General features: G+C 32.3%; 3 protein-coding genes across 6 annotated transcripts; all 3 read right to left on the bottom strand.

Annotated features, from left to right (window-relative positions):
- Positions 1-6,386: 6,386 nt before the first annotated feature.
- Positions 6,387-12,395, bottom strand: LOC101202915 (putative pentatricopeptide repeat-containing protein At5g08310, mitochondrial). Of its 3 annotated transcripts, XM_011656168.2 has the most exons (5): positions 12,108-12,395; positions 8,572-11,476; positions 8,339-8,440; positions 6,994-7,148; positions 6,387-6,881 (listed from the first exon to the last, which is right to left on the bottom strand). In XM_011656168.2, exon 2 carries the CDS (start codon positions 11,388-11,390, stop codon positions 8,811-8,813), a length of 2,580 nt encoding a protein of 859 aa, XP_011654470.1. In that variant the 5' UTR covers positions 11,391-11,476; positions 12,108-12,395; the 3' UTR covers positions 6,387-6,881; positions 6,994-7,148; positions 8,339-8,440; positions 8,572-8,810. The 3 variants fall into 3 exon arrangements, with proteins under 3 accessions (XP_011654470.1, XP_011654469.1, XP_011654471.1); XM_011656167.2 differs by having other exon boundaries at positions 8,339-11,476; XM_011656169.2 differs by having other exon boundaries at positions 8,339-11,476; positions 12,169-12,395.
- LOC116403830 (aspartate-semialdehyde dehydrogenase-like) lies at positions 6,800-8,452 on the bottom strand. Its single transcript, XM_031885461.1, has 3 exons — positions 8,339-8,452; positions 6,994-7,148; positions 6,800-6,881 (listed from the first exon to the last, which is right to left on the bottom strand). Exons 1-3 carry the CDS (start codon positions 8,450-8,452, stop codon positions 6,800-6,802), a joined length of 351 nt encoding a protein of 116 aa, XP_031741321.1.
- Positions 12,396-13,583: 1,188 nt separating the features above from the next.
- LOC101223183 (SEC14 cytosolic factor) lies at positions 13,584-20,826 on the bottom strand. Of its 2 annotated transcripts, none has more exons than XM_011656166.2 (6): positions 20,394-20,826; positions 20,066-20,321; positions 18,778-18,841; positions 18,451-18,568; positions 15,059-15,169; positions 13,584-13,921 (listed from the first exon to the last, which is right to left on the bottom strand). In XM_011656166.2, exons 1-6 carry the CDS (start codon positions 20,457-20,459, stop codon positions 13,784-13,786), a joined length of 753 nt encoding a protein of 250 aa, XP_011654468.1. In that variant the 5' UTR covers positions 20,460-20,826; the 3' UTR covers positions 13,584-13,783. The 2 variants fall into 2 exon arrangements, with proteins under 2 accessions (XP_011654468.1, XP_004142263.1); XM_004142215.3 differs by having other exon boundaries at positions 13,604-13,921; positions 18,805-18,841; positions 20,394-20,817.
- Positions 20,827-21,228: the final 402 nt, after the last annotated feature.

Here is a 21,228-nt window from a genome sequence, read left to right as displayed (position 1 = left end):
GCTTCCTCAACCAACCCCACACTTCCCAAACATCTTAAAGAGACTCCCAAAGTTAAGGACATCCATAGCAACGGCTCGTAGTAGGGCATTTTGTCTAGCAATGGCAGTGAAAGTATAACAATTATGTTTGTACTCATGTTGTTTTGAGGCCCAGGTGAAGAACATATGAGCAATCTTCCAACTCCTCAAGCCATTCAAGACAGTTTCAACAATTCGAGGGTGGAGACTTGGAGCTAAATTTTTCAGCTGAGGGTCATCAAGGGAAATTTTTTGTTGGCTAAAGAGGGAAATGAAGTTATTACCGATATAGGTTTCATCTTGAGGAAGAAGAACATTGATTACTTCTGTACAAATTGATCTATAAGGTTGAGAAACCATAGGAGAGATTTTTGCTAAAGATACGTGAAGCAACGACAAAAAAATTAGTAAATTTCACAGACTTGGAAAGGCTTAGATTGACAACCGTAGCTTTGAAAACTGTCATTGGAATGGAGATGAGAAATTCAAGTTCCATTTAATAAAGTTGAAGTTCATATTCCATATGTTTTTTGGGTTATTTCATGTAAGCTCTCTCATTCAGAGAAGGTTTATCAGTAAAACCAGCAAAATTAGCAACGAAGTAGCTCAGATGTTCATACATAAACTTAGAAGTCCAATTATTACAAGCAAAAATGTCCTGAAAATGCAAAGGAAACTAATACACTTGATTAAACAGTTCATATATTAAAAATCCATAATCCTTTCATTAGAAGAAGGAAGTGCCTTTGGTTGCCGATGGGGTGAGAGGAATCAACCTTAGCAGACCAGTTGAAAAGGCAAAAAGCAAAACCTTGAATTTTTGTTTTACTCAACAAAACCATATAAGAGCCAAGAAGGAGAAAGACAAGCATAACACTTTTAATTGCTAAGTGAATGTGAATGATACAATACATAATATAACTTAACCAAAACTTATACTTTATTAATAACAAGCGTTCGGTAAGAATATACAATTACAATACTTTGACCAGACATAATTAACAACTCTTAAACATTCAGAGGCTTTCTCAACTTGTTGCAAGCCCTTCAACCTTCTTCTTTACTTGGACTAAACATCTGTTCTTGTAAGATGAAAATTTTAAAACATAAGTCTAAAAGATTTAGTGAGACTATATGAAATCCCGAAATCCTTTTTGCAATGCCCTTTTGGAAGTCCTTTTTTTCCAAATCATAAATTCCAACACAATTTAGTTTATCAATAAATACTCCACTTCGTAAAACATATCAAAATGTATATAATCATTTTTAGAATAGACTCAGTTCAACTCGCGAATCACATCAATATTTTTTTCGCATAAACACCTATTAGTCAATTACTCTTTTCGGCAAGGATCTCGAATCGCTCTCTACACTTGGTTTCATTACCTCGCGTTTAGACTATTGTATCAACATCATCTGAGAACATACAGATTCATCCTTGTTGCTTAGACCTCTAAGCTTTATACGCTCTTTTCAACGCATAAGCCCGTTTCTTATCACCATATAGCCCCGTACACCATAGGGTTCTCTTGACTCTTTGTGTGCACATAAAAGTTAGCATCATTTCAAGGAAACGACCAATGGTTTGAAAACTATTTTATAGTATTGAAATAATAATTATCAAATCAAACTTTAACATTATAAATCATGCTTAAAAACATATAAATTTTTCATAGAATTCTCTTTTGAAACACTTCTTTGAAATCAATAAAGAGAAATCATAATAAAGTTTTTAACATAAATTCATTTGAGCGAAACACTCACCACACTTTACCAAAGATCCTCATCTTCCTTCTATTTTCGCAGAGCCTTCTCGCGGAACAAACTACAACATTTAACACTTTGTTTTTCTTCTTCTCGCCAAAGCAAAACAACAACATTTTAGCTCTTTTTTTAATAAAGTCTTTGTGCTTACTTATTGACCAAGTCCTCTATTTATAAAGCTATTAAACTAACTTAGTCATGCTTAAACTCTTTTCAATTCGCCAGCTCCTGCTTAAAACTCTACACATATAAATTTAATATTTAACCCAATGATGTTTAACTCCTTACTCTTACACGTTAGCTCTTGTCAAATCAGATTTGACATTTTCCTCGCCAGACCTTTCTTTGCACCTAACTCCATTCCGCAAATAACTTAAACCACTCAATCATAGCTTTCAAAGGTCTTAACGAAATAACTCCTTTTTTCCTCAAAACTCCCACGCGAATTACCTTCTTAATCGCAAAACTTATACTTAACCATAAAAGATTTTCTCTTAATCATTTCTACATATTGATTCAAACACCAACTTCTTATCACGAAGTGTTACTTCAAAACGCCTTTTCTTATCCAAAAAGAAAATTTTCAAAACACTTAAACCATATTTTTCTTCTTATACTCAAATTAGAAACGAGTCTTACAATCACCCTATTAAGTCATTTAGCAATCGCTCAATTAGAGTCCATCATGATAAATCCATGATTAATAACTTATGCATAGAATAGAACATACGCGTCCAGTGAACAACATCAAGTAAAGACATACAGGGATACATGGGATCAATGTTTGAGATACAACTTAAAGGATCTATAGTATAGGGATAAGGTTGGGTACCTTATCCTCGTAACACTATGGATACTACTCAATTTGTATTTGATACAAATGCAATTTTCCAACGTGTTTGTATAGGTGTCATGTGAGTGAGGGTATCCTTGCATAATACCAGACCACGCAATAGTAACCACTAGATGTAACTTTGTAATAGTTAGGTTTTTATTTCATTATAATGACTTAGGTAACTTAGTCTTAATCCTGGGTGTATTATGAACTTCTGTTCGTGAGGGATTGTCCTTTGATTTGTATAGATGAGAGTGCAGATTTCTAATTCAATATGCTTATCATTTTGGGAACAAAATCGAGTTGGGAGTTGGAAACATAATCACACAAGATGAAATTCATTTTTTTCCAAATTTAGGGTAAGTAGATAAGTGTTCCCTTAAATGGTGTTTGCGAGACTTGAACAAAGGGTCCTACCCTCTTTATAGTACGAGAGGGGTTTCTATATAGTGCTTGGACCATAAACAGGTTGTTCATTGAAGAAGCACTAGAAGTAACCCATGGGCAAAACAGTAATTTGACCCAGTTAGTGTTACGAACACTTGTGAATGACTAACTCATTGTTATTTATCTATATTCGTGGACACATAAATATATCTACAGTGAGAAGAGTTCAGTTGCGAGTCTTTAGTGGAGTGTAAACACAGTTAACAAATATTGATTAATGTGGTTAATGAGTTTAGCTAATTAATCTCATATCATTGTAGCTTTTGATCTGTAGGTTCATTAGGTCCCCTACCTAGCTTGTAAAGGGTAATGAGATTTACTTATTGGTCGTAATTTGAAATGTTCAAATTTACTTTGGAAATTAATATAATGTATGGTGATTCATTATAATATAAAATTTGTATATTAATTAAACTTTATTATATAATTTATTTGGATATGATTCAGTATTAATTTATGATAGAATAAAAAATTTGAATTGAGTTCAAATATTAATTTAATAAGTTAGATTCATATTAAAACTATAAGTTAAAATTTAATGTATACATGTGATACACATAAGAGAGAAATTTATATTTAAATATGATTCAAATTTGGATTAAATGATATTCATTTAAATATGATTTAAATGAAATATAATTTAATTAATTATTAATTTAACTATTAATTTAATATTAATTTAATTTATTACATTAATTTAACTATTTATTTTCTCGTTCCCATTTTCTCTCCAACTTTCCTCTTCTTGAAGAGGGAATGATACAACAGCAAATAGATTAAAAATTTACCAATCTGCCTTCCTATTCTCTTCTACAACAAAATTCTTCCTCAAAATTTCTATTCTAATTTTACAAACTAATCTGTTTCTCAAGTAATAGAAAGGTTTTCAACTAGTGGTGGTGTCCCAATTTTGATGATCGATAAATACATAGATTTCAACGAGCGTAAGTATTCCATATTTTTTTCTCTATATTAATTTTAAGAAGCATACTTAGCCTGTAGGGCATATAATTTATTTTTTTTGTCAACGTATTCAATATTCTTAAAATTTTAATTAATTAATTAAGTTAGATTCTGTTTAAATCTTTGGTCGTAGGACTATCTTTTAAAGGGATAATTAGGAGAATTTCGAAAACTATATAAAATAGAGTAATTGTAACAAGCAGCATTCGAATTTGTCAAAATCAGTTCTTGTGTTGTATATTTAGGAAGGTTAAATTTTGAGTTAGGGTAAGCAAATGAGGTGAAAATTGGGAGGACAACACTATAAGCGTTAGTGTTGTGGCACTACAAATTACAACTATAAGTTTTGATTTAACTTTTTACTCATTCCCCTGTGAATAAAAGAGAGAGATCGAAAATTAAGTATACAAATATATACAAATTTAGTTATCTTCTTCTTCCATCTTCTAAATCAAATAGATACACAAAAATATAACTAACACAAATATATACCATTTTATTTACCTTATGCCAAAAATCTACCAAATTCGATAATCTACACAAAAAAATACATTGTAACTAAAACAAGTTTAGTTAAGTGTTAAAAAATTTGATTTGTTTATTCTATAATCTTCTAATCCCTTCCCAACAAAATAGACAATGCCTAAAACATTTACATTATGAAGTGAAAAGAAAAATATAAATACATTATAAAAAATTTGTATCAAGGATTAAAATTCAATATGTGTTTTTTATTTAAAGAATTATTTTAATAGACTAAGGTATATATTCATATTGATCTTAACCATGACTTTTTAAATATAATTTCATCTCAATTCAACGTTCATAAAGAATACTACCATGAGAATAAATAGATAAATATTTAGATGATAATTGGTTGCTCGAGGGAATGTCATCAAAATCTATTCTTCAGCATCAACTTTGACTCTGTTAGAATCTTTGGATGGATATGATAAAATGTGTAAAAGAAGAAGAAAAACATAATCTTGTATAAATCTTGATTTCACTAATCATTTAATTTACTAATTTACTTTGGATGTGAATTTGCTTTGAACAGAAAACAGAGGGTATGCACACCATAAGATTCTTTGAATGGATTTTTTGAATGGATTTTTTGGAAGATTTTTTACTATCAAAATCTTCAAACGTAAACATATAATAAAAGATAATCTATTGAGAGCATGAAGAGAATTCTTAAAATAAAAAGTAAAAAATTAAATGCAAACTAAAAATATTATAATAAAAGATGTTTTTTAAGATTTTGATCCTCAAAATCTAAAACAATTCTATTAACAATTTAAAAATCTATTTTTCAAAAAAAAACCAAGATTCTAACCACATTTAAAAAATTAATTACTTGAGAAAAAATAAAATAAAATAACTTTAATTTCCACCATCAAAACCTACTATTACACTTTTTGTTTGTTTTCAAGCTAAGGTATTAATAAAACCTGCTAACATAGTCTTAACAAAATCAACTGTGAAAGATTTTCAACGTCACAAATGTCTTGAGTGAATTGCTTAGTTCACAAATGTCTTGAGTGAATTGCTTAATTCTTGATGATTGGTGATATTTGGCAAATTGTATAGTGTAAATACGTTAGAGACTAACTATTGTTCGACAGATTGCACCCCAAAAACTCTATTACAACAAAAAGACTAAGACAAATAATTCTTCACATTCTCACCATAAACATAAGATAACCTCCTATTCGTCCAAACCCTATTTGATCTCCATAAATCATCTTACCTTCAATAAAATGAAAACATTTGTCCTGTTATGATAAATCTCATATAGTTCTTCTTAAAAGAATTGGGTAGAAATTGAGTTTTTATCAAAATTGGTACATATAAATAAATTTAAGGGATGTCTATATATCATATTTAATTGATAAATATGTAAAAGATATATGGTATTAGAAAGAATAGATTTCAGTAACTAAATCTCAATTTTTAAAAGGTAAGAAAAAAAGATTCTTTTACTTCAATCCTCTTAAGAGTATTTTAGGATTATCCATAAATGAAATCATCCGATTTGTTATAATGCCGAATTTTTGTTTATTGACATTTTTTAAAACCAATTTTATTATGTAATTTAGTATTTGAACCTTAATTTTATTCTATTTAATGCAAAGTATGATTTGAAGTCAAATACGTAAGTTAGAGAAACGTTAAACAAATTGAATTGGAGGTAATAAAAAAAACAAAAAGAAACGTTTAGGAATTAAAATAAACAACTGATGAACCAAACTCAAAGCACAATACTAAATTTAAAAATCAAAACAAAAGTTTATATTAGACTTTAAAAAAAAAAAAGGATTTAAAATATAGGAGGTAGCATGAGAAGTAGTTGATTAGATGAATATGAATGACCTAACATATTTTACTTCAATCTATCTCCATGATCCCAAATTAAACTAAAACACTCAATTACTTAATGTTAACTAAACATTTATTAATTAGGTGAAATGCAAATTCATCTACTCCACAACTAATATTCAACACACACATTAAATCAACAAACCATCAAACTCAGCTTCCTCATTCTGAACAACATCAATTCCAAAAAATTTCCTTTAAACTAGACTGACACATCTAAATGCAAACTCATAATGTTACTCCACCCTCCTGCAAAATTTGCTCTAAGTCATGGATACGAAGATCAACATACGAATTTTTGCCTCCTGAGACATCCTACCATATCATAAATACTAACGATGAAATAAAGACTTTGTCTAGCAATATACCATCGTCTTTCTGCTATGGTCAGGATTAAAGTAACAACTCGGCGATCTGAACTGCATTAAGGGCTGCACCCTTGCGAATTTGATCCCCACAGATGAAGATGTCCAATCTGCGTCCATACCATAAGAATCTTTAGCTTTGTTTCCAAATTTCAATTAGGAAATAAACAGAAAACTATAAAGTAGATTTTAGGTAAAACTAGTCAGTAGGGTATAACATACCCTTTATTTCCATCAAGTGAAACATCCTGTCTAATCCTTCCAACTGCAATGTCATCTTTGTTTGATACTTTCAAGGGCGTGGGAAACTGGTTGGCTTTCCGGTCGTCAATGATGACCACTCCAGGAGCATTTTTCAGAATCTCTCTGGCTGTATTCTGCATAAAACATAAAACAGAGATGTTAATTGTCACTCACTCGATTCCTAAAATTATACTTTTGCAACTACATCATTGATCACCAATGTATTAATGTGATACAAATAGTATTAGCGAAAGGTATACGAGTAATTAGCTTAAGTAGTTCGTTACAAGTAAAGCAGGGAAGGAGGAAGATGGATAATATTTGTCTTGAGATCAAGACTTCAATCATCCCAAATGACTTTACTTTATCCTTTATCTTTTATCTTGTATTTCTGTTCAGTTTATTAAGGTTCTATCATAATGGTTCAAGATTTTACTGCTTCAGTTACAACGTCTGAATAGAAGAGATAATATACAAAGAGAGGTATTTTTGGCGGTCAATTGACACATGAAGTCAGATATTAAGTCATGTTACACAATATCTGATTTGCATTGTGGAGAAAACAAATTATATCTTTCATCTAAACAGTAAAATTTTCAATTAATTTCAAGCATTAGATGCATTTCATGCTGGACTGACAACAACCTCGAATTCAACTGCGAGTGTGCACTCAGAGATCCAATAATGAGAAAGAAAGTTCAAAGGAAAGGAGAAGCTGCAAGTATCAGACTTTAAATATTTGGCCAAGAACATAAGAAAGAAGTTTCTGAAGGAAAAAAAAACGAAAAACAGTGTTTGGGCTTTATTTGCTACAATTTCTGATGTTGTATAAGTTCAACTTTTTGGTAATTTATGAATTTTTAAACTTCTTCTAAGAAAAATGGAAAGGGAAATAACCTATTACATAGTAATCAATCAAAGTTCTTACAGAGCTAATTTCAAAATGTTTCATTCTTAGAGCGTTAAAGAAGAATCATTCAATCAAACATCTCCTAGTAAAATCAAACCTATTGGAATGCCAATGTACAATGAGAATATATTAGGAGCACAATTGACAGAATTATAATTAGGGCAAGGAGGTTATCTCCATTTCCAAATATCCTTATTCATTACCACCAAGGTTATCCTTGATTCTACATTCTATTTTCATAATTACGTTGGATCACCAGTCCCCATTTAGAAGTCTTCTTCAAAATCATTTCGTTCTCAACAAAATACGCAAAGGAAAGGTCAAAATCAATATGGAAAGCAATCGATAGATATCTCAACCAGAATCCACATATATAATAGCACCAACCAAAACAATGTCAAATTAAAACCTTACCTCATCATGGGGATTCTCAAATTGACGATTTATACTCCCGGCGTGTGCACGCATGACAGGAACTCGTATACAAGTGGCAGTAACTTTAACATTTGCATCACTCTTGAGGAGCATAAAACAAGTCAGAGTAACATAGGATTCAATTCACCCAATCCAAAGAAAAGGAATCACAAAAGTTATGTATATAAAGGTCAGGAAGTAAGCGGTGTCCATAATTCACAATTAGCACTCACCCAGACGCGTTGGTAGTTTTCCTCAAGAACTTTCAGAAAAGGGAAGAGAAACAAAATAGTTTAGAACATCAATTCTACAACTGAATGAAGGCAGCCTGAAATTTAGAAAATTGATCCTCGGAATAAGGATAGAAGTATCAAACTGGCCCAACTTTCAAATGTATCAACATGTTCTTTGGGCTTTGCGACCAAAAATTTCATCCGACTACCTTTGATAAGTTGATAGAAAAACTTCAACTTCAGCTGCTCAAACATGAAACACTAATAGTTGGAATCCTGCCCTTCTCAATAAGAGCTTTGACTTCCAAGCCAGTTTGTTCATCTTTAGATAATTTAAAGATTGCATCTTTTATGGTTACATAGTTCTTGTCGGTTGGATCGGGAATGTTTCCTTTCTCAATTGTCTCCTTTAATATGTTAAAAGCCATGGAAAAGTTATGTTTCGATATGAAAGCATCAATCAATGCAACAGATACATAACTGTCAGGTTTCATTTCCTTTTCTTCCATACTATGGTAATAAACTAGAGCTTCATCAGGCTTTCCACACTTGCAAAGACCGTGCACAATTGCCATGTAAGTGATCCTGTTTGGGGAACAACCTTTTTCCTGCATTTCATTCCAAAGTATTTTGGCATCGTCAGGCCTTCCAGAATTGCAACATCCATTAATCAAAGTCGTGTAAGAGATGATGGTTGGTTTCTTGTTCTCTTCATTCATTTGGGAAAGACAAAGGATGGCCTTATCAATATCACCATTTTTGCACCATTCATTAATAAGAAGATTATAGCTAACAGCTGAAGGAACAAGCCCTGCCACTCTCATTTTGTGAAGAAAATTGTAGGCTTCATTAACTTTTCCAGCTTTACAATAGCCTTTTATCAATATGTTATGAGAAACCACATCTGGACGACAACCACGAGTACAAATGTCTTGAAACAGCTCAAGAGCACGATCCAGTTTGTTAATTTTGACTAGGCCATCCATGGCAGCAGAGTAGGAAACTATATCAGGCAAGAAGCCTTCACAAACCATATCAGCAAGAAAATTAGAAGCTTCAATAGCTCGCCCATTCTTACACAGCTGTTTCACGAGGAGTGTAGAATGTTTTATCCATGGCTCATGCCCATGACCCCGCATCTCCCTCAATAATTCAATGGCTCCTACAGTATCCTCTCTCCTACATAGGCACCCAAATATTGAATTATAGGTAAAATGTGTCGGCTGAAGTCTCGATTGCTCCATGTCTCTCAAAAGCTTATAACTTTCCTTCAATCTATCTGATTTGCACAGTGCATCTATCAAATTGTTGTAAAGTAACTGGTCTCGTTCACAACCAAGTTGAACCATATCTTCAAAGAGGCTTAATGCTGCATCCTGATCCAACTTACTTGTTGTCTTTAGCAGACCATGAATTACGATATTGAACGAGGCAGTATTAGGAAGTAACTTCTTAAAAGTTTGGTGGATGTCCAAAATGTGAATATTATCACTACGAGATTCATTTCCCATCATAAGCTGAAGCAAATAACAAGTACTCTCTACTTTTCCAGCATTAACAAGAAATTTCAGCACACTATTGAAAAGAAAGATCATACCTTCATCATTTATATCTTTTGGTCTTTCCCCAAGTAACATGATCACAACTCTTTCTTCTGGAGAAGATGCTACCAGCTTTGCAAGTATCTGAACATCAGGCGTAATTCCAAGCATCTTCATCTTAAAAAACAAAGCCATTGCTTTCTCAAATGCCCTCTTCTTACAAAGCCCTCCTATTAGCACATCATAGATTGAAACATCAAGAGTAAAACCCAATTTCAGCATTTTCTCAAGCAACTTAAGAGCCATATCCTCTCTGGATTCCTTCACAAAACCATGAATCAAAGCATAGAATGTTTTTCCATTTAACATAAGATTCTGATCTTCCATTCTGTCTATGAATTGCATTGTTCTATCTACCTCACCCCACTTGCTAAAAGCTAATGCCAAGATCGAAAAGACATACCCATCAACCCAACCTCTCTCATGCATATCATTAAACACTATTAGAGCTTTGTCAAACTTGCCAGCATTGCAATAAGCCATCAAAACTGGTGTCAATGTGTACTTGTCCACTTCCCACCCGAAATCTTTCATCTCCATCAACCTGTTCTCAATGGAATCAATAGAATTTGTCTTGGACAAAATTTCCAACAAACAATTATAACTATAATTATTTGGGATACACAAATCCATTGATCTAACCTGATCAAACAAATAGTTAGCTTCCTCAACCAACCCCACACTTCCCAAACATCTTAAAAAGACTCCCAAAGCTCTAGGGGTCATCGAACAACGAAAGTTCAGGACATCCATAGCAACGGCTCGTAGTGGGGCATTTTTTCTAGCATGTGATAGGATTGATGCAATGGCATTGAAAGTATTACAATTATGTCTGTACCCATGTTGTTTTGAGGCCCAAGTGAAGAACATATGAGCAATCTTCCAACTCCCCAAGCCATTCAAGACAGTTTCAACAATTCGAGGGTTGAGACTTGGAGCTAAATTTTTCAGCTGAGGGTCATCAAGGGAAAATTTTTGTTGGCTAAAGAGGGAAATGAAGTTATTACTGATATAGGTTTCATCCAGAGGAGGGAGAACATTGATTACTTCTGTACAAATTGATCTATATGGTTGAGAAACATAGGAGAGATTTTTGCTAAAAATACGTGAAGCAACGGCAAAAGAATTAGTGAATTTTCCAGACTTGGAAAGGCTTGGATTGGCAAGCGTAGTTTTGAAAAGCGCCATTGGAATGTAGATGAGAAATTCAAGTTCCATTTAATAAAGTTGAAGCTCATATTCCATAAGTTTTTTGGGTTATTTCATGTGAGCTCTCTCATTCAGCGAAGGTTTAGCAGTAAAACCTGCAAAATTAGCAACCAAGTAACTCAGATGTTCATACATAAACTTAGAAGTCCAATTATTACAAGCAAAAATGTGCTGAAAATGCAAAGGAAACTAATATACTTGACTAAATAGTCCATATATTACAAATTCATAATCCTTTCATTACAAATTCATAATGCTCTTGGACTAGCTACACACTAATAAGGCAATCCTAATCCTCAATCTAAAGATCGAAACTAACACCCCCCTATACTAGTTTAGATCAACCAAGAGAATGTTATAATTTGATCACTTCTTAGATTGATCAAATGTTTAATAATTTGATTATAGGACCAAGATCATGCTTGAAATTCAAATTCAACAAAAATCACCATACTCATATTCCATACAAATCTATGAAACTGCAAGATAGGCATAGCAATTCACATATACAATACTTTATTTAACATGGTAGTAAAGTTAATAAAATAAATAAATAAACGTGATAATTAAACTAATTAAATTTCAAGTCCTTGTATATAGAGAATGTGATAATAAATATTCTACATCATTTAAACTTTGGTTTCAAATTATTTTATAAGGAATTAGACAACAAGAATATGTTAAATTTTGGTTTCAAATTCAATAGAACGAGAGTTGAAGATTTACCAAACTTGTTGAAAATAAAAGATTTTCCAAACTTCAGTGAGCGTGCGAAGGGATAACATACGATTGTAGCGAGAAGACGAAGTCGGGCACGAGCAGGGAAGCTACTGCGGAGAGAAATGGAGTCCGGAAAAAGGTGGGGAAATCTTAGGGGCGGCAGTGTGCGGCAGCTGTGGGAGAAAGGGGGAAATCGCAGGGCTGGCGGGGGGGAGGGGCGCGGCAGTGGGAGAAAGAAGGGAAATCGTGCGGAGGGCAGTGGCTGTGTGTTGGAGAAAGGGAGGGAAATAGTGGGGAAGGAACATTAGGAAAATTAAAATTACCGTTTTTTTTTTTAACAAAAATTTGTGCCCAATTATATTAATTTTCTAAATGTATAAAAAGATGTATGGTTTTTTTGTTCTAAAATTTTCTTATATAAAAGTTGGGTTTTTTTTTTTTTTAAATTGATGCTGACAATTTTTTGGTATAAATTTGTAAAAGAAATGTATGAGTTCTTTTAGAGAAAAAAAACTTATGTCGACATGTTTTACGTCGTCATTTATATTAATCTTGCATCAGCATAAAAATGTAAACAAATGTACGATTATTTTTGTTTTTGTTTTTGTTTTTAAAACTCCAACGTTTGCATCGTCGTCATATGTATAATTCTTGTGTCATATAAATATGTATAAAAATGTATTGGTTTTTCTTTTTGAAAGCTTGGTCGACATTATTTGTATCGTCATATGTAAAAAATCTTGCGTCAACATAAATAAGTAGAAAAAATATATTGATTTCTAAAACTTTGTTGACGAATTAGAATTTTGTCGGGATAAACACGTTTTTATCCACGTAAAATGATGCATCAAGATAAAAAGTGTTTGAAATTGCCAAAAGTTCTCGTAGTGTGAAAATCTAGAAGCCATATTTGAAAATATTGTATTTTTTTTATTGAATCACTTTATAGTCAAACTTGATCAATGTTAAACTAAACAACTCACATGCATTTTATCGCAATAATTGTCGTTATTAAGAGGAAAGTCTCGGTATATACAATTTCAATTTTCATTCATAAAAAGTCACAGTAAATAGACAGACTTGTAGAGCTTCTAACCAATTTAAAGAAATTCCAAAAAGTGAAAAATAAAACTTTGAAGAAACTTCTCTTCCAACCATCTAATAAAAATGAAGATCTTCAAAGTGTTAGAATTCGTGGAAGATTAATGTATACCTCAAGGTCAGCTTCAACCGAACAAACATTGACATTCAATACTCCAACAAATTATATTTCATCTCTTGCATGACCATGTAGCGCATGAAATTAAAGACAAACCGATCTCATCCATTCTTGTACAAGAAGAATGAATGATTGTAGAATCTTTGCTATCTTAGATCTTGTAACTGGTTCATCCAGAACGTGTGAAACACTATAATTCTTATCACACATGCTCGAATCTTAAGATTTTCTTTTTTGTTTACGATCTTGCTTGGAAGAGATAATAGAGAAAAATTCACTGAGATATTATAAAATTCCCTTCTCTTTCCAATTTTCTTTGAATTTCATGTTATATTATTACTAAAAGCTATGCTAAGTTCATGTATTCAATTAGCTTATACAACAATTTCAATTAAAAATTACATTTATTACAAATACATACATATATATATATATATAGACACCCCATCCAATTTGTTAACATTCAAGCAGCCAATTGAGGAAGAACAACATCTTGAATAGCAATAAGCTTTGCCTTTCCACCAAATTCAACTGGCAATACATCCTCTCCAACTTCCTCTACCACACCTCTCCTCTCTTCTTCGTTGGTCACTATCACTACCTGAGATCACATCAGTTTCATACACTCAATTTAAAATACAAATGTCATCAAAATATTAATCAGCCTAACAATGATTCTTGCTCACATGCACTTTATAAGTTCATTTATAATATTTACACAGTGATCACCTTCTTAAATTCGATTCAAAAGATTATTGTAACATTATACCGATTTGAAATTATAGCTTCATGCTAATCAATATTTATCCTAAAGCCAAAATTTAAGTTAGGATGTCAATCCTATCTCATAACTTAGTAGATAAAACACTATGTATCATTCAAAGATCATGGTTTGACTCTTCATGATATTGATTGTCAATCTTTATATTTTTATATTTTTACGTTTACATTCTATTTATATTTTGAATTTGAAATTTTAAAATACAAAATTACATTTGACAAATTAGTATTTGGGTTAAATTTAAACATGTATACTGTAGCCTATAATATATTATAACTTGTATAATCTTGTAAAATAATAATTTTACAAAATTTATAACGTAGCAAGATGTTCATAAAATTAATTAGTAAAAGTTGAGACTCAACCTAATAAACATTTGAAGATTACAATTATTTTTATGCTTTATAAAAATATATATATTCAAACACATTTTAAGCCTGGTTTCAATTCAAGATCTAGATTCTCAAATTTGCAACAAACCAAATATCTAAACAATGAAAATATGAAATACAATACAACTCTAGTTCTATCGTTTAAGCATGCCACGGTTTTCACTTCCTTCTTGGGTAGGGCACACTTTTTTTTCTCAGTTAGCTCATCAATGTGGGTTACTTGATTAGTAAACTAATAGAGATAGGGGAAGAGAAGAGAAGAGAGTAGTTAAGGGTGAGAATTTTTCTTTAGAGAAAATACACTCTCATAACCTGAACTTGGCAAGATATATCAATTTTAATCTAAACCTTTAATTTCATGAAGTTGAACCTAAGACTTATTTATCAAGCTTTTCTCTTTAATAAGAAAAAAAAATGGAATAATTAAGAGAATGAATGGACTTTATAATTTCGATGTGAAAGTAAAATTTCCTAAACTGAAAATGCATAGATTTACTGTCAGCATATATATAGTTAAATTATGGATGCAACTTTTCTAGAACATTTGTTATAGAGATTCACATACCTTTTCGAGCGTTGCCTTCTCAAGGAACCGAGAGACCATCCTCCACACACTGACAAAAAACCGTGGCATGTTTAGGATGTAGCACTTTGCCAGACGTTCAGGATAATAAGCCTGCATTAAAGAAGGCAAAACAATCAAAACTTGTCATGGTTATAAGGAAGAGGAAGAAAGAAAAGGTACTTCAGGACAGTTGAGAGCCTAAAAATCATCCAGCCACAACCTGAACTTAAGATTAGATTAAGGAGCCATTAGGACCACCAACTTCTTAAATTAGTGTCTTAAGGTAAACAACTCAACCTCAATAATAAGTGTTAACACATCTATCAAGTATTTTGATCTTTCCAATTTTTTTATACTTTTCACATTTACCGATGAACTTCTCTCTCTACTTTCATTTTTATCAAGTAACTTGATTTAGCTTTCTCAATCTAATTTTCACAATTATTTAGAAACTGTCAAGTTTCCCACCTAAAACTCAGGAAAACCCAAAACAAAGGCAGCACTTTGTAGATATATTATTGATATTCAAAGAGAATGATCACAAAACAAGCCAAAGAGTGATAGTAGAACAAACAAATATAAACAAGAAGATAACAAAACCAGCTTCTTTCATAAGGCTGGCAACCTCTCCCTCGAAAAGCTTCAGCAGCCTTTAACCAAATAACACCGATCCCTAGACATTTTTTTAGGGACGCTTGCAAAAATAGCAAAAAAAATAAATTATGATAATATGGCACATGTCACCAACATTTTTTAAATTGAAAAAATAGCAAATTTAAAAGTACGGGTGCCAGTAGCTAAGCTCATGTTGGCATTACTAATTATTTTTATATTTATCATATTAGCAATATGGAGAGAGAGATGTCATGTGTTGTTTTTCTCTAAATGTCTTTCCCTTCTCTCTCGTTGCTGTCTGGTGAGTAATTCCCTTCATACCCCTGTATTTGTATGTATGAATAATCGGAGCCCTCACACAGGACACTTAAGCAGAAACTCAATCTTTCAACTCAACAATTAAACAGTATAGACACTCACATAGGACAGACAGCACATTTTTTTTACAAAAATAAAAATACATGATGCATATAGAGAAATAATACTTTTGAAAACATCAAAATAACCATAAAATTAATTACGGTCTGACTAATAGTTGATCCTAGTTTTATATAAAAATAATGGTAAAGAAAAAAACATATTTTAAAAATGAAAAATAATAGGAGAGAATGAAAAAAAAGATTTAATAAAAGGAAAAAAAAGATAGAAGAGAAAGAAAATATATAAAAACAGAAATGGATGATAAAAGAAAGAAATTGAAAACAAAAGAAAAAAAACACAAAAAGGGGAAAAAGAAATTAAATGGAAGGGTTAATGGGTCTTCAAGAGGCTACGTTTGAGGAAGGTGGAGAAACTCCATCGTGCCTCGTGGGTGTGGAAAAAGATTGGTACCAGCCTGAAAAAAACCCTAAAATAGGTTTTAAAACCGACGGGCTGGGCTTGGGCTTAATGCCTCATATTTTAGTTGTCTTCGACCGTCATTATAATTGGTAACAATTTTAGCAAAATTTACCGATATAATAAATTTTTTTAGTGACAGGCTTTTATCATTAATAGACTCTCAATGATAGACTTTTATTTTATCATTGATAGACTTTTACAGGTTTTGTTATATTTGTAAATTTTTAAAAATATTGCTATATACTTCATTATTTTGAATGTAATTGCTATATTTGCAACTAAGCATTTTTTTCTAATATGCAGGTTGTCTTGTCCTAGAGGGTTTTTTTAATATGCAGGTTGTCTTGTCCTAGAGGTGTCTCCAACCGTGTCGTGTCCTGCCTTGTCTGAAATAAAAAATTTAATAATAAAATAATTGGACACACCAGTTAACATGTTGGACACTTGTCCAGGGCCAAATACAGCTTAAATGCTTATAAGCTCTACATCCCAAATACAAACTCCAACCTTCCAACATATTAACAAGGTACTTATTTACTTCTCTTTTACTGAATGGGCCAAAACACCCGTTTGGATTTTAGGTTCAGTTATGGTTTGATATATTATTGAAGCAATAGATCCTATGCCCAACACTATGCTAAGCCATTTCATCTTTTATCTCACACCTCTTCTTTTCCCTTTTTCTTTTTGATAAGATTTGTCGCATACTTATTTTATATGAACTGAACCTACTAGAGAAACATCAATCACAACTTGCGTCTGTTAGAAGAACTGGTTTGGCTGGAAAAAGAAAGCAGGACATCGAGTAAATTCTAACAGTGAACAACATGTTAGGCCCCCAATAATTAACACCTACAGAAGGAGGAAGACGGGGGAAGGTATGTTAGGAAATAGACAGAAGACATGTGGAGAGGAGGATCTGAGAGGGACCCACTGAGAGTAATATATAAAGAATGTTTTGGGGATTGGTGGGAGTTCATCTTTTGGGAAAGCAGCTGTGAGCTGTTTTTGGAGAAGAACCCGGCCTTCTCGAAGGATCCGGGATTCTAGTCATCACTTTCTATTTTCCTATTTCTTCTTTTCTATGTTGGTGTTCTTTGGTTATGGTTTTACTGTGCTTGTAAACTTTGAGTATTTTCTATTAATATAAAGTTAGCAGAGTATTGTCTCTGTTTCTCCATTGATGTTTTGGGATTTGTCTGAGTTTCAGGGAGGAGTCCTAACCCAACAATATTATGAAGTAAAAAAAATCATCTAATTCCTAGCTTATGCAATATGCATACTCTAATGGTCCAATGATTTTGGGTTTCTTTTGCAAACGAACATGTATCTTGTCCCTAGAAAATTTAGTCAATAACCAGAGTAATTGTATACATACAAATTTAAAGCTCCAGCCATAAAGGAAAAGAAAATCTATGTACAGCATCGACAAACTTCATTCAGATGCTATCAGTTATAATTCATACAGTGTAAAACAAATATATAGGTTTAAAGACACAAGTTCTTTAAACTTTCATACTAGTAATATTTAGTCCTGAAACTTCAGTTTGTGATGATTCAGTCGCTTCCAAGTTTGTAAAAGTGTAGTTATTATTTATAGTGGCAACTTAATCCCTATACTCTCAATTCTGTAACAACTTATCAGGTCCTACCATAAAAAAGACTAATCGAAATTAAGTGTTAATTTTTATTGCATAAATATTAAGATTTGCTGGTTTATAAATAAAATTCCTAAATAGTTTAACAATCTACATGCATAAGAAACATCATTAAATCTTTAATAATATTTGACACGATAAGTACTAATTCATTTTGAAATGTATTTATAGATATTAAATTATTACACTTATTGAAGCTCCCAAACTAAAGTTAAGAGACTAACATATCACTTCTGCGAAAGTTCAAGAGCCAAAAGTGTTTTTTATTCCATAGTTTACCTGCAATAACTGAAAGCCAGTTATCAATCCACGGGGATCAATGTTCTTGTATGAAATTTGCTGCAGATCAAGAATGCCAATCAGCTTCTCATTCCCAATTTCTCTTCCCTTAAAAGCACTGAAACAGACACCAGAAACACCAAATAAGCTGTTACTTGAACTTATCAAGATAGAATTGATCTTCTTTTTGCAGCAATAGTACGTTATAGAATCAAACTCTTCACAGGATGGAAAATTATGAGGTACAAAGAAAGCATATGACATTTGATATGATGTCAAAATGGGCAGTGAGTGCAAAGAAAGATAATTTACAAAAGTTCTCAATACATGAAGTTAGTACAGATCGAGGGGCACCTTGAAATTGTCTTGTCCAAGGAATAAACCACATACTCTGCATAAAGAAGATGAAAAATAAGTGAATGAGATAATATCAATCACCTGATGCCTTTAATTCAATTTTTTATTTATTTTATAACTATAAGAGTGTACCTCGACTAATCTGATAATTTCCCAACTCTTATAACATTTAGCATAAAAAAACTCGCTTTAAATTGCAAGCTTTTATTCACGTTTGAGGAAATTTTAATAGTGTTTCCACAAAGGGGGGCAAATATGTCAAGGTCTTCATTGCATTAAACGCATAATACTGCACTGTTGGAGAGACAAAAGGCTTAACAAGGCAATTCAATATATTTAATCATATTGACATTGAGAGCTGGAAGTCCCCACACAAAAGGGGTGGGTCTAGTCCAGAGTTGCATGATTTTTTAGGCTAAAATTCTAGTGAGGCGTTTGGAGTTCTATTTTGAAGATAGAAAAAAAAAATCCATAACAGATCTGAATTTTCTCATTTATTTCATAATTGCTCATATAGTCATAATCTCAATCTTGTGATTTTGGAAGGCATAACAGATTTTATATCATTGAAAAATTGTTCCTTCATGATAATAGACTGAAAAAAAAAATCAGTTTTAACATACCAGTCGGCGTTATTGATCCAAAATTTTATCCCAGATCAACACCACCACACCTTTTCATGTCCCAACTTTTGTATGACAATCAAAACATTTCTACTTGAAGGGTAGTTTTGATACTTCAATAAAAAGTCAAGATTAATATTGCAACTTGTGATCGAAACATGTGAGAAAGTTTAGGGTATTTTTATAATTTAGCCTTTCCACAAAATTTTGCTTCTCAAAATAGAAAACCAAGGATAAACTATAGCTATCCTTAAACTTCATCCCAAGGATTTTGCACTTATTTGTCTTAAAGACATACAGTGAAATCCCATTATCAAGTTGAAACCCAACCAATTACAATTCATAATTTTGCATTTCCAAGATAAAGAATAGTTCAAGCTACTAATGAAAATAATATAAAAAGAAAGCAAGTTGGAACTCTTATTCTAAGCGTTATATAATTTTTTTTTAAAAAAACAAAGACCCACATCTTCGAGGACAAACCAAGAATCAAACACATGGTGGAAAAGAAACTATTGAAAGCCAACGGAGAAACAGAATCAATAAAACCAATTTCAAAGGCGGGCTAACAAATTCAAAACAGAACTCCCAGTCCAATGAAATTGAATTCGAAGGAACGAGATAAGGAAACTCACTCTTGAATTGAACTTGATCCTTAGCAGGAAAATGTTTGCTCCCTTTCAAGAACAACACAGCGTGCCCATTCTTGGATAAACCCTGCAAAAACATCTTCCTTGTTCCTAATTCATCCTCAATCTCAGATTCATCGATTTGCCCATTCGGAACCATCGTATCTCTCCATTTCTGCCATTGCACAAACATCTTAGCGGCTTTATCAACATCCATCGACCTCGCAATCAAAAACCTCATCATCATCGGATCACCATACTTCTGCAAAATCAAAATCAAAGATTACATAACATAAAAATAATTCAAAACCCAGAAACGAAAAGAAACACTTACTTCTGTAGAAATCCCATTTTTCTCCACTAATCTTCTCAGCTGCTCAATCCGCTGAGTGTTGTCCATTTGTCCAAAACCAAAGCAAGAAAAGATGGGCTGAAAATAAGAAATTTGAGAGAAGGGTAGGGGGATTTTTGAAGAGAAGAAACAGAGAAATGGAAAGGAGAGGAGAAAAAAAGGGGAAGAAATTTGGAGGGATTGAGTGGAATTTTGTTGTGGAGCTAGTTGAGAGTAGTGAATGGGTATGATCTGTTTGGAACTTTGTTGGGAAATATTCGAAATGGATTTGAGTCGGCTTTTTGTGCTATTTAACGTAGAAGAAACTTGCAAACCACAAAACCATGAGATGAAAGTACAAAAGCAGCTCCATCGCCATTTTTCCTCTTCAAGATTCTCATTTACTGTCTTCTTTTTTTGTAATTATGTGTATGCACTGCACAAAGACAAACAACAACTACGACTAGGAACAGAATTTTTAGAAATCAATGAAAATAAACCAATTTTTATTTATTTTGAGGGCTTACAGCTTTGGGGATTCTTATTTTTTTCTAAAGAAAAAAAAGTTTAGAAAAACTATATATGGTTGCAAACCGTGTTCGGTGATGGTCACTAAAAAATGATAATTACAGGTTGACATTAGGGGTCACTAAAACACACCCCACCAAAATTGGGCGAAAACAATTGTTATGAATAGGTTCACCCAAAGTTGGTTGTCGACGATGGCCTGAAAACAATTGTCGAGCATAGTAGTTGGAGATGGTCATCAAGAAACAGTGTCATGACACTACCGACCACTATCACCAAAAGAAGTCACTATAATTTGATCGACAAAAAT

The sequence above is a fragment of the Cucumis sativus genome, chromosome 5, assembly GCF_000004075.3.
Source record: "Cucumis sativus cultivar 9930 chromosome 5, Cucumber_9930_V3, whole genome shotgun sequence".
Lineage (NCBI taxonomy): Eukaryota > Viridiplantae > Streptophyta > Magnoliopsida > Cucurbitales > Cucurbitaceae > Cucumis > Cucumis sativus.
Note: the sequence above shows the minus strand (reverse complement) of the source record. Positions and strands in the feature narration are given on the sequence as shown.